The 13356-nt window shown below is 35.7% G+C and overlaps 1 protein-coding gene across 1 annotated transcript in view; it reads left to right on the top strand.

Annotated features, from left to right (window-relative positions):
• Nucleotides 1-1747: 1747 nt before the first annotated feature.
• LOC150100958 (trans-1,2-dihydrobenzene-1,2-diol dehydrogenase-like) overlaps nt 1748-13356 on the top strand; it is a 90147-nt gene continuing 78538 nt past the window's right edge. Inside the window, exon 1 of the mRNA XM_090402109.1 lies at nt 1748-1841. Within this exon, the coding sequence (XP_090258235.1) occupies nt 1778-1841 (64 nt within the window). The 5' untranslated portion in view covers nt 1748-1777. The remainder of the gene's footprint in view (nt 1842-13356) is intronic.

Raw genomic sequence — 13356 nt, forward strand, 5'->3', positions numbered from 1 at the left:
GCTGTTATACTATCTTCACAAATTACAGATTTATAATGGGTTAATAACAAGAGTAAACACCTGCCAGATTTATTTTGTCATACCATAAATACATGAGTGATTACTGAACTCTCGGTTGACAGATTTTAGTGAAAATTAAGTGCGTCAAAAGTAAAGCGTTTTGAAATTATATATACACATACTGGCCACTGAATTAGAAACCTTTATGCAGATGTACGTAAACATCACTAACGCAGCGTATATGCAAAATACCTGATCACGTGGGTTACCATGTGTCCTACGCAACTATTTGAGAATGCTGCTGGTCAGTAATCGTCAATAGTGTTGATCATAATGGGAAAAATAAAGGATCTTTTGGAGTTGGATAAAGTACTTACACAGTGTGTCCGTCTGTCTGCGTTTGAAAACAACAGAGCTGACTGGTTTCTTAAAAGGTGAGACATACAGGGTGTTTAATCAGTGGAAAAATAACCCATATGACTTGTCTAACAGGCATAACATTGGTCCTAAGACGTCAGGAATGAGATCACTGTCGTATGAAAAGGCTTGTACGAACAAACAGAACTTCCTATGTGTTGCAATTGACCGAAGCATTTAATGAAGGCTGTTCCCTACCCATATCTCATTGAACTGTGTGCAGGGAATTGAAGAGGATTGGTACCGGCAGTTGCATGCCTATACGAAAACCACTGATTTCTGCAAGTTTCTCATTCAGTGGCCGGTGTATGTGTAGAATGACTCCACTCTGGTTACTTGGAATTTAATAAAATTTGATATTTAGGATAAACATTTTATATATCCACGTAGTAGGCAAACACGTGGATATATAAAATGTTTGCTAACGCCTATGCTGCTCCTTATACGGGAACAGCATAGGCGTTAGCTTAACTGATGGCGTGGTTTAATTTCAGTTTCGATGGGGTTATTAGCAAACTCGAAACGACAGTAATAATTCCGCGCTGACTGAATGGAATTTAATGAAATTTGATAGTTTCTCCTGTTAAAATTGCCAATACCGTATAATTCAATTTTAATTAAAATCAGATCTTGCAGTCACAAAATTAATAAATAATAACAATAAATGTTTCAGTACTTAGTTTAAAAACGAGACGATATTTTATAAACCGCGCTCTGATTTTTAAAAAACTCGCCAGTTGTTTTTTTTTTTCCCAGAAAACGTACACGATTTTTTAGTCCACTTTGAATAGTAAACTGATCACAGACATCGTGCAAGTTCTTACACAAACAACGGAAAATTTATTCTGAATGAACTTTGCTTTGAACAATTATGAGAGTCTATTAAGCGGTATCTTGATCTATGTGTAAGTTCAAGGTCAGCTGATGAATGATTCGGTTTTTTTTTTTCCTTCTGAATTTTATTTTATAACCGAACCCCTTCATTAGTAAATAATAGTATTACTTATTCTAAAACTGAAGAGAATTTAATGAATTTTGGGCGCCATTTAAGGGTTCAAAGAGAGATTTTTTCTGCTGGGATATGCTAACGCGACTGGTTAATTCGTCTCAAGGAAATTCTACGAATGCCGTTAGAAACAACTGCACTGTTTCGTAACATTATCGTAGTATAATCATGAGATCTCCTGATGATTGTGCAATTTTGTTATATCTTAATATTCGTATTTGCTTTTCGTTAAGTTACTGGCAGATACTTTATCAAACGTATGTGTGCTAATCGAAGCTGGTTTTGATAGACGATTTCGTAATCTCTACAGTAACAAAAGCAGAGTATCCATCCGCCTTTCGGCTGATTCATTTCATGCTGGGAAACGTATCGAACAGGAGTGATCTGCCAACAGTCTTAGCACTTAAAGAACTCAAAAGTAAGTCTGAAGATATTTCATTTTGGCAATTTCACTATAGTATTCCGTTTTAACTAACTTCACATTTTTGTTCTCAAGAGATATATATTTATTTTCTTAGATGTCTTTGATTTAAAGTTTTCATTGTCGTGAAAGATATTTCCAAAATCGGTTGAATGATGTGCCCTGTAGCGATGGCGGTTGCATTTTCTTTTTTTCTTCTTTTTTTTTCCAACTGTACCGAAAGGGACAGTCCCCGTTTAAAACCTTTCCTTCGTTTTAGTTCGAAGTTCGAAATTTTTCAGTAGCAATAAGCAAAACCAGATGGAAAAGAAGCTATCCCCTTTTTAAAATTCTTGTAATTTTATCTAATTGGGCTGAAATTCTTGGATGGACATATCCGATATAACAATCTGTACAGGAAGAGGAGGAGGATAAAAACGGTATTCTTGTGCGTTTTTTCGCTGTTTTCAGAGTGGTCTATTTTTTTTTTTTTTTTCGCGTATTGTAAGGATTAATAACACTGAACACCTTCAAACTTGGCAGACTGCTTCCAGTTGAATACCTTCGTCAAATGAAAATGTCGATAATATTCAGACTGGAACAAGTTATAGCAGATCGAATTTTGATCCCAATGATTCTCGTAATAAGAATAGCCATGGTTTAGTGGGGTTTGAATTAAGGCAAACAGCTAAGGCTATGAAAGTGTAACAGCATGTGTTCTTCTGACCAGTTGCCTGTGTTTTCGGTATGAAAACATTTATAAAGATTTCTTGCAGCCTAGATGAGATTCAAACTGAGGTTTTGCTGCCGAACAGCAAAAATGCTGTTACATCCTACAAGAGTATTCAGTGATTTGCTCAATATCATGCCATTTAAAAAAAAAAAAAAAAAAAAAAAAACTTTTAACCCCTGATAAAATAATGCTTACCAAGTGTTCTATAAATGGAATACATCTGACTATATAAGATTGTTTACGCAGTTCAAGTTTTTACTTAACTTTACAGATTTTTTTCAGCAAATCGAAGTATATGGTGCCACAGTTTCTCTAACAGTCATTCACTATTGATATACCTTCGTAGTGCAGGTAGAAGCATGCTGGAAAAGGCGTCCTTTGATTGAAAAAAAAAGACACGAATCCGATTCTCTGGCTAATTCACCATGATAAAGATTTGCTTGCTTAATACATTTAAAAGAGTGGCTATGTTGCTGTTTAATGTCGTAGACAGCTGCTTTAGCACCTCTGTATATTTCCCATAACATCTTTAACAGACATATCACTGTCCAAATTCTTTATCAATAAAATTTTATGTTCCGGAGTCAAATCGTTTTGTTTTCGCTTTGAATCAGTAGCTTGTTTAGCTCTTAAACTTTAATAACATCTGTAATGAATGAATGTACTCAATATATTCAATACTGATCTTTCTCTTGTGCTTACAAGCAGTTGGAGACCCTCTGAATTACTGATTTACTAAACTTCATTATATCGTAGTAAAGCATAGGACCTTGGCACAAACCCTCCCCCCCCCCCCCAAAAAAAAAAGTATCTGGATTCGAGGGATATCTAGAAATGCGAGCGTCCGAAAGTTGAGGTGTTGCTGTACTTCCATAATAAATTAATAAAGTAAAATAAAATAGTTTTTAACGATTCCATTTGAAAATATAAATCAAAAGAATTGAAATAACATAGTTACCACATTTCATACTCAGCATACTTAAGTTCTTAAGTTCTTAAAAGAACTGGGCGATGGACTGAGTCCTTGACTCTTTATCCCGTCATCTGAATGAAGAAAATCTGTGTGGATGTTGTTGAGCTAAAAAGCTCTAGTCATGGCTGGGTAACGGCCACTCAGCATACTTGAAATATGAATGTCAGTTAAACCTTTTCAGATCCTAGAAAATTTTCGGTGTATATACAAAATTAATAATAATAATAATAAAAGTTAAAAGAGCAAACTACAAAAATTCAGGTAATAATAATAATAACAACGTAAAAATTTGGAGTATATGGAGACAATAAGTAAAACAAATATTAATCAGGGGTGTGGGTAGAAATGGGGAAGCTACAATAGGTCTAGGTCAACATATCGCTATCATTTTTGATGCTGAGACACCTTATCTGGATGCTCACTTTTATCGCAAGACTTTTTATGGCTGAAGAATTTTATCGCAAGAAAGGTCTGTTTATTACATTTTTTAAACAACTGTGCACTTCTTTAGGATATCAATTTATTGCGAGCCTTTTTTTTTTTTATCAGAGAAGTTAATTCAAGATCAAGAAGTTAATTCAAAGCAGAATGATTAATATCCAGTTCAAATTCATTTTCATACTTATAATAATGATAATAGTCTGCTGATAAGTTGCCTAGCAGACTATCGACCTTGGTCTCTCACAGCTGAGTTCACTTTTTTTTTTTTTTTTTTGAATGGTAATTCTATACATGAGAAAGATTGTTTAACCTATAGTGCATCAATACCGTGAAGGGGAGGAAAACTGAAAAGAAGGAAAAAACGTTATTGTATTTGAATTCAAATTTGAGTTAGTATCTAATCGAATTGAAATAATTTGGAATCAGAATTAGAATTCAAATATGCCAGATATTTGAGGGAAATAAAATCTAAAAAAGAGGTGAGAAAAGGATAAAAAGTTTTGAATAATTCGTTGAGTCGTGTGATCCCTATTGTAAAGTAATTTTTTATATATGTGTAATGGACGGGGGGAAAGAACTGGAAGTTACTGTACGCCCACAGATGCGAGACCCATCAACACGTCTGAGCATGTCAGAAGAGGGAGAATCCATTCCAATATTAGGGTAATCAATGCGTTTCGTGGGATGACTGTTTATTATTATACGTTAGAAAATTAGCTTTTCTTTTATGAAAATTCTAGTTCTTAAAGTGTTAACTATTTTGATTGTATAAAAGTTCGAAAATTTACGTATGAAGCACGTGATTTCGAGTGTTGGTGATCAATTCATAAATCCTTTATTTCTTTCTCCCCTTGAGCAGGAATTGACTATTCTTGGCACATTGCCAGTCCCGGTTCTATGAAGTGTGGGATGTACAATACTTCTTATACTAGATATAAATGCCTGTCAGGTTATAAATTATTATTTGCACTATCCCCAAAATATACTTCCACAATATCGCTGGTGCCTCCGTACATGTAGCTAGAATAACTACAGGATTATGCACTCTACCACTGAAAAGACAAGGGTTCAATTCACGCCCTGATGCAAGCAATCTGTATTATACGGACTTTTTAATTGAGTTAGCCGGTCACATACAGATGTAGCAGGGCTCTCCCCTGGAAATTTTTATTTTTCCTTTCACAAAGCAAGCAAGCTGAAAAATCGCAGTTAACAGACAAAAATACGGTAGTTTATTTTATTTATTTATTTATTTATTCCTGTGGGGTTCCCCCCCGTTCCTCGACCGTCCCTTAGGACTGGTTGAGTCCTCCTGTGAGGGATTAAGTATGTATTTTATGATTGTAAATCCGTATGTGTTTACGGGGCAGGTTTGCCTGTTCTGAGGGACGAAAAACCCAAGTTTCCAGGTGAAAAAAACCCTCTACCACCGTATGAGACCGACTAACTCACCTTTATTCGAAAAAGACCACTTAAAGGTTCCTCACCTCACGGAAATGAACGCAGGTCTTTCTGACCAAAGGGCTTCGTCTATACCGACTAAGCTACGGAGGCTCAATACAGTAGTATAAACGGTGGATCGTGTAGCGATGTTATGTGAGGACAGATTCCTTAGAAAGTTCTTTCGTTTCTTTTTTCTTCTTCTTCTCAAATAAAATATATGTATAGTTTCCTAGTCTGATACATGACGCATAATTTATTAGCCTACTCATTCAAGGTTATAACGCACTAGGGACACTACTGTGTCACAACAGTTATAACACTGTAGGTTATTCCTAGAGTTATAAAACTTTAGGGACACAACTATGTCCATAGAATTCGAGGAACAAATAGAGTGAGTGAAATGGATGTGCAGCTTTATAAAGCAAGTGATCTCGAAGAAGAAGATGATGTGGAAGGAATGGCATCAGCATAAGAGCGAGAGGAAGTGTAAAATATATAAAGCGAAGCCCAAAATTGACAGAGCAATTGACTCTTGAGTCCGAATTCCCCGAAGTCCTATTTAGCACACATTTTTTTATAGATTATTCAGTGTGTTGATACCTTAAATGAACAAACAAAACCCAAAACAAAGTTTATTGAGAGCTCGCTTTACTCTGAACATAGGTAAAGCGCTACAAAATCAGTGTGGTTAGCAAGGGTGTTAGAGCTAGGTTTTTTACTTGGAGAGTGGTGAATGAGTGGAATAAGCTGCCAGAGTCTGTTGTGGGTGCCATGACTGTAAATGGGTTCAAGGCGAAATATGATTAGATACTGTGTGAATGTCGAATAGTTGTTCTTGACGTGATTTGACATGATTCCTTCGATGAGTCTGTGGACTCCTTGGAGTTGTCGTTAATAATAATAATAATAATAATAATAATAATAATAATAATAATAAATGACAGTCGCAAGTATTATATGTCTCATATTATAGTACCCTCTTTAAAAAACTATATAAAAAAACAGAACCTCGAGTAAACATAAGGTGAATTGTTTGAATGATGCGCTGCGTAACAAAAACTCCATACTTTTCCAAAACTCCTGATTTCTCCAACGAAAATAACTGCTTCAGATATTATGACATTATAGCGTATCTTAAAAAAAAAAAAATATATATATATATATATATATATATATATATATATGACAGAATGATCATTGACTCGGTTAACATACATAGTTTTATGAAGAATTAAATCTCGGTTCTAGTCATTTAATTCTTCATAAAACTATATATATATATATATATATGGGAATATATGGGAATAAATTTTTAACTTGGGTATATTGTATATTAGGATAACCAAGCAATTTTATATGCTTGGTTATTTTAGCACCTAATCCCAAGTATGCAAACAATTAAGTTTGCGCCTGAAACAAAGTTCAAGTCTAAAGATGGTACAACACCAGGGCAACTCATTGTAAAGGTGGGTAAAGCTTTGATCACTATTCTTAGTATTTTCCCATAATGTAAAGCACATCTCACTAGAAGATGTATACTGCAATGCATTATGGGTGGGGTCACTACCCAGACCGGTTTCAACCTTTTTTGAGGTCTCCTCAGTGAGTAGCTAGACCCTAAATACCAAGGTTTTAGTAATACAAAGCCTTATCAACTTTACCTATATAAGTTGCAACAAGGTGTATTAAGTTTTAATAAAAATCTCTGGAGGAGATATTGATGGGAATAAATTTTTAACTTGGGTATATTGTATATTAGGATAACCAAGCAATTTTATATGCTTGGTTATTTTATTTGGGATTAGGTGCTAAAATAACCAAGCATATAAAATTGCTTGGTTATTTTAGGGATGTTTTAACTCAAATTGCTGTTCAGATGTTCAGGATTAAGGAGGATTTCCCTGGATTCCACGATTTTCCTCTCAAACTCATCACTGCAACGAAAAATGTTTTCGGATTTATCCCAGCAAACTGAGTGATTCTGTAGATCATCATGAGGATTGTTTGAGAAAAGAACATGACTGGATAGTGCAGATGCATGTGATCTTTTATAGGAGATGTGTCTCTCTTACGCTCTATACGAAGTTCAATAGATTTGTTAGTCTGTCCAAAATAAGGAATATTACAATCGCACCATAACATATATACCTGGATATTTCAGGTTGTTTTGGATATTTGTCAGCTCTGGTAATGATTATGTTTTTATTACGTTTTAAGGAAATAATAGCTTTCAATTCTGATGGTGGGATATTTAATTCTGAAGGTTTGGCATTATCATTACCAGAGCTGATAAACGAAATACCACTGTGGTTCTTGATACAAAATCAAATGACCGAAAAATGAATTTACTTCTTCGCAATCGTAATACTTATGCCAAATTGGATTATGATCTTACAAAACGTCACCTTAGAAAATTAAATAAGCTACTTAATGAAACTTCCTCCTTAGATGAAGAAACAATAAAAAAACTTAAGACATACCATGCAAGACCTCCTAGAATTTATGGCTTACCTAAGCTACACAAAATTAATTTTCCATTTAGACCCGATGTAGACTGCATCAGCAGTCCAACTTACAAGTTATCAAGATTCTTATCTAACCTTCCCCGCCCTCACATAGGCCACTTAGTCTCTTCAGTCAAAAATTCTACTGAGTTTCACACAAAAATTAAAGACATTCAACTATCAAAAACTGACTTGTTAATCAGCTTCGACATTGTCTCCCTCTTCACAAGCATTCCCCATAAAGAAACAATAGAATTACTAACATAAAAATTTCCGTCTGATATAGTTGAATTGTTCAAGTTTGTTATTGCATGTTTGAATTGTTTCAAGTTTGTTATTGCAAGACCTTTCCAGGTTACCTCACCTGGAAAGGTCAAATTTACAAGCAAGAAGGAACAGCAATGGGATCTCCTTTATCACCAAACCTAGCAAACTTGTTTCTAGAACACCTTGAGGAAAAAATATTCACTTTTGAACCCAAACCAAAAATTTGGTTAAGATATGGCGACGACGTATTTGCAGTCTGGGATCATCCCGAACATGAATTACAACTGTTTCTAGATAAAATTAACCTTCTTCATCATCGCATCAACTTTACGTTAGAAAAAGAATCTCCACAGGGTATCTCCTTTTTGGAGTTACACATCCAAAGAAAATAAGACGGTTCCATCGCCACGTCTGTCTTTCGCAAGCATACATTCTCAGGTCGCTACATTCACAATTCTTCCGCTCATCATCCATCTCAGAAATCTGGCATTATTAAATCACTAGTTTCCAGAGCACACAAATTCTGCTCTTCTGAAGAATCTTTAAACCAGGAATTAGAAGTAATTAATAATACAGCCATCCTAAATGTATATAATCCTAAAACAACTCAAAAAATCATTAGTCACTTTTCCACACTCGAACCAGACAGGAAGAAACCCATAGGATTCCCATACCTTACGTCAAAGGCATCTCCGAATCTCTAAAATTATGAAGAAATATAATTTTGCCACTACTTACAAACCTATCAACCAAATTTACAACTTGTTACCTTCTCCTAAGGACAAACTCGCACCTTTGATGTTGCCTGGCGTTTATGAGATTCCATACTCATGCAAATTGTCTTACTTATATTGGACAGAGAGGTAGGTCTGTTCAGAAACGCATCTCGGAACATCTAGACCACATTCGTATTTTTAAACCGCAGAAATCTGGCCTCTCTCAACACGGAATTGAAAATCCAAACCATAAAATCCATTGGGAAAAGTCTAAACTTTTACATAGATCTTTATATAAACATGAACGTTTATACAAAGAAAGTTCTGAAGCCCTACTACACAGACCAAACTTAAACCGCAACGACGTTCTTACTATTCCTGAAGTATGGGAAATTGTCATACAAAATTGTGTTAAATAATTAATTATTATTATTTTTATTTATTATTATTATTTTTTTTTACTTCTGTAACACGTTTCGCACGTTTAATGAGATTCTATTGTAATCATACGCCCTAACTGTATGTTATTCGTATTATTGTTTTAAACTACTGTACTGATAATGCCCTAAGATACTTAGGATGAAATATTTACAATTAAATAATTTTCACTGTGGTTAATACATGTGTTTCTTTTAATTATGATCGCACCACAGGTTTCATTATTTAAAAAAAAATATGTATGTTAACCGAGTTAATGATCATTCTTTCATATATATATATATATATATATATATATATATATATAGCTTTACTGCATTTTATCCCTTTTTTTTTCTTTTATTTTACTACCACTAATAAACTGCTCGAATAATTGACTCACTAAACTCTAATTTGAAATCTTGTAATAGAGATCTGAAATATCGAATTTCATTGATATAGTGGGAAATTATTAATATCATTTCGAAAGGATAAAAAGCGGCCCGATTCAAACCAAAATTGTACCCCACGGACACCTCTTGAGTGCATTCATAATCGCAGATTTCTTCAAATTCGAGTCATTTTTGTCATTAACGCTACTGTCAGGATGGGTGAAGCTCAAGTCCTTTTCATATTTCCCTTTGTCTGTAATGAGAGTTATTTAGGAAAGGGAGTTTTGTGAGCATTTAAGCTCGCCCTCTAGAGGCAATTGTGTTAGCTATGATCAGTTGGGAGTAGAATAGCCTTCGGTCTTTATATTTGTAGTAATCTGTTTCATTGTAATTGACAGCTTGTACGATCAGCGAGTTTGAATGTGAACTTGACTTGACACAGAATTTATGTATGGAATACATAAATATGGAAAGTATGGAATGACGAAGAAACCGTATTCCATACTTTCTCGATGAATTTGTGAATTTCTGATAAACCATGGGGCGTCTAGGATCATCCTTAGGCACTTATTTCGGATTCTTTGTAGTTTTGAAATGTTTGATCGTGAAGTGTGACTCCATGCTGGTGAGGTGTAGATAATGACTGGATGTATACACATCCGGTAAAGTAGTAATTTATTTTGTAAGTTCAATTTGCTTTTGCGGTTGATTATTGGGTAGAGTTGACCTATTACTTTTGAAGTCTTGGAGCCAATGAGATTGATGTGCTTGTTAAAAAAAAAGTTTCTTATCCAGTAGTATCCCCAGATATTTGGTCTCTGATTGCCATGGGATCTTTTGACCAGAGAGCAAGATGTCTTCTTTAATGCAGACCTTTCTTCTAGAGAACACCATGGCTGAGCTTTCGAGGGGGGTTTACTTGAATCCTCCAGTTGGTGAACCAGTTTTCTAGCACGTTGATACTTCCATGGAGTCTAATGATTGCTAGGCGAGGGCCTTGCTAGAATAGCGGTGTCGTCGGAATAAAGGGCCATAATGGATTAAGGGGGATTTGAATTAAGAGGGATGTCTGATACGTAAGTTGTGAAAAGTATTGCGGCCAGAAGAGAACCTTGAGGTACTCCAGCTAGAATTTTGTGCCTTGATGAAACAATTCCGTTAAGCTTTACTTGCATGTATCTTTCTCTAAGGTGTGAATATATAAGTTTCACTAGCTTAATTGGGATGTTGTTTTCAATCCACTTTTTTCCACCTTTGCAACGAGTTTCCTGGTGTTGTACTACCTTACCCCAGTCCTGAAGATACTTTCAGGTGCAAACTTTGTTTGCTCACACTTGGATAAAGGATTAAACTAAACTTATTATAGTCTAACCAAGTGAAAAATAAACTCTCAACATCTTTCTCTGAATCCGGAGTAATTTAATAATAAGGTTGCACACCGTTTGGTAACTCCTATAGGTTAGGATGACCTCTCATTGCTTCTGCCTTTGTATCTCTGCTACTGGGCCTGGCTCCCACTGAGACCTCAATAAAGGTCGAAACCGGTATGGGTAGTGGCCCTTGCCTTAATGCATAGCATTACACATATCTGTAAGGAGATGTGCTTTGCATTATGGGAGATACTGATATAGGAGTAATGAGAGCTTTCTCCACCTTTGCAACGAGTTGCCTGGTGTTGCACTACCTTTCCCCAGTCCTGAAGATACTTTCAGGTGCAAACTTTGTTTGCTCACACTTGGATAAAGGATTAAACTAAACTTATTATAGTCTAACCAAGTGAAAAATAAACTCTCAACAAATAATTGTAGCCTTGTTAGGACTGCTTTTTCTGTTACTTTGCCAACGCAGGGAAGAAGACTAATGGGCCAGTAGCTTTGGGGGAGTTGTGGGTTATTACCAGGATTTTTCAGAGGGATGATATCAGCAATTTTCCAATCTGTGGGAAAGTACTGGAATCTTAATATGGCATTGGCTTTATTGACTAGATGAATGACGGCCTTCCTTGGGAGTAATTTTATTATTCTATTGGTGATGCCGTCGGGACCAGGAGCCTTTTTATTCTTCAATTAAGATATAATATTGATTATTTCTGTTGGAGTAGTGGGGTGATGATTTCTGAATCATCCTTAGGCTGTCTTAAGGCTTTTCTGACTTGACGATGAACTTTATAAATGAGATTAATATTTGAGTTTTTGTAAAATGGGCTGCATTGATTTTCCAGATTGTCAATTAGGCCTTCTACATTTTCTTCATCTGAGTGTGCAAATCCAAGTTTGGTCTTCATAGGGGAAGGGATTGTCTTTTGGTATGAAGAGATTTTAGAAATTTCCACATGGAGTTATCTTCTGGGTTGATTTCCGTAAGTTTAGATTCCCATTTATAATTCCTGTGTTTCTTGGAGAGCTTCTCGAACCTGTTTGTTCAAGTTATTTCAGGTTGTTTTATCCTGCGGGGCTCTAGTGTTGTGATATCACTTTCTGGCTTTGTTTTTAGCCTAACCATATCCATTATCTCTTCCGGAATCCGACCACTGTAGAAGACAGTGGTTTTGTAACTGATGTTACTGCTATGCTGATTTGTCTAGTTAGGTTGCTTACAGATAAGTCTATGTCTGCTTTTTTGCGAATGACAGGAGGTGGGCTAATGTGGACTGGGAGAATCTTAGAGAGCTTATTCCATGTTATAAAAGAATGTTGAGGAGAGAGCTGATCTTGGGTACCTAGCTTCAGCTGGATGAGATTATGATCTGAATTAAGCTCTACTAATGTCTCTAGCTGATATTGATATCTGATGTTCCTGAGGATAACTATGTCTAGTACAACAGCACTTCCTGATGGGCTGTAGTGGGTAGGCTCAGTAGGTCCAGCTACTATTGATGAGTTGAGTGACGTGTAGATAAAGTATGACCTTTGGAGTTGATTGACGAACTGAACCAAGCTGTATGTTTGGAGTTGTGGTCTCCGGCTATAATTATGGAATCCGTGGAGCCGAGGATGGAGTCTAAATCTGATGTCAATAGTGGAATACTGGAAGGATTGTACGTTGCATAGATTTTAAGTTTACCTGCGTTGTTTATGTTCCACACCTGTCACTTCAAGGTTTAAAGTTTGAGGGTTGGTTAATACACTGTGGCTTGAATAATTTTTAATAAAAATCGCTGTGCCGCCACCACTGGAGATAAGTCTGTCTGTCCTATATAGAATATAACCTCTGAGTCTTGGGTTATTGTTATGGTCTGAGGTGGGATTTGCTGATCAAGATTATGTCTGCATTGTATCTGTTTGCGAATTCTTGCAGCTCTAGAATTTTATTTGTCAAGCCATTAACATTCCATGTTATAATCATGAGGGAGTTTTTGGTTTGAATTTTTTAAATCTTTTAGAGAGCTGTCATTATGGATTGGGTTTTTAGATAAAATTTTTCTGGAAGATGGTGAGATGTTTGCTTTGCTGAATTCATGCAGCATTGTGGTAAATGAAGCGGTTAGCGCTGATGTTAGTTTGGAGCTTGTTTACTCTTGAGATGAAGGAATCTGAGTTCGTGCCGCCTCTGCATAAGATTTGAACATGGATGAAGGTCGAGTGCCTTACTGTGCTACTGAATATGCGGTATTTCGATCTGAAGGGCGACCTGCTTGGTTGTTTATT

The sequence above is a fragment of the Typopeltis vanoorti genome, chromosome 12 (assembly GCF_054136105.1).
Source record: "Typopeltis vanoorti isolate ZY-2024b chromosome 12, IOZ_Tvanoo_1.0, whole genome shotgun sequence".
NCBI classification, from domain to species: Eukaryota; Metazoa; Arthropoda; class Arachnida; order Uropygi; family Thelyphonidae; genus Typopeltis; species Typopeltis vanoorti.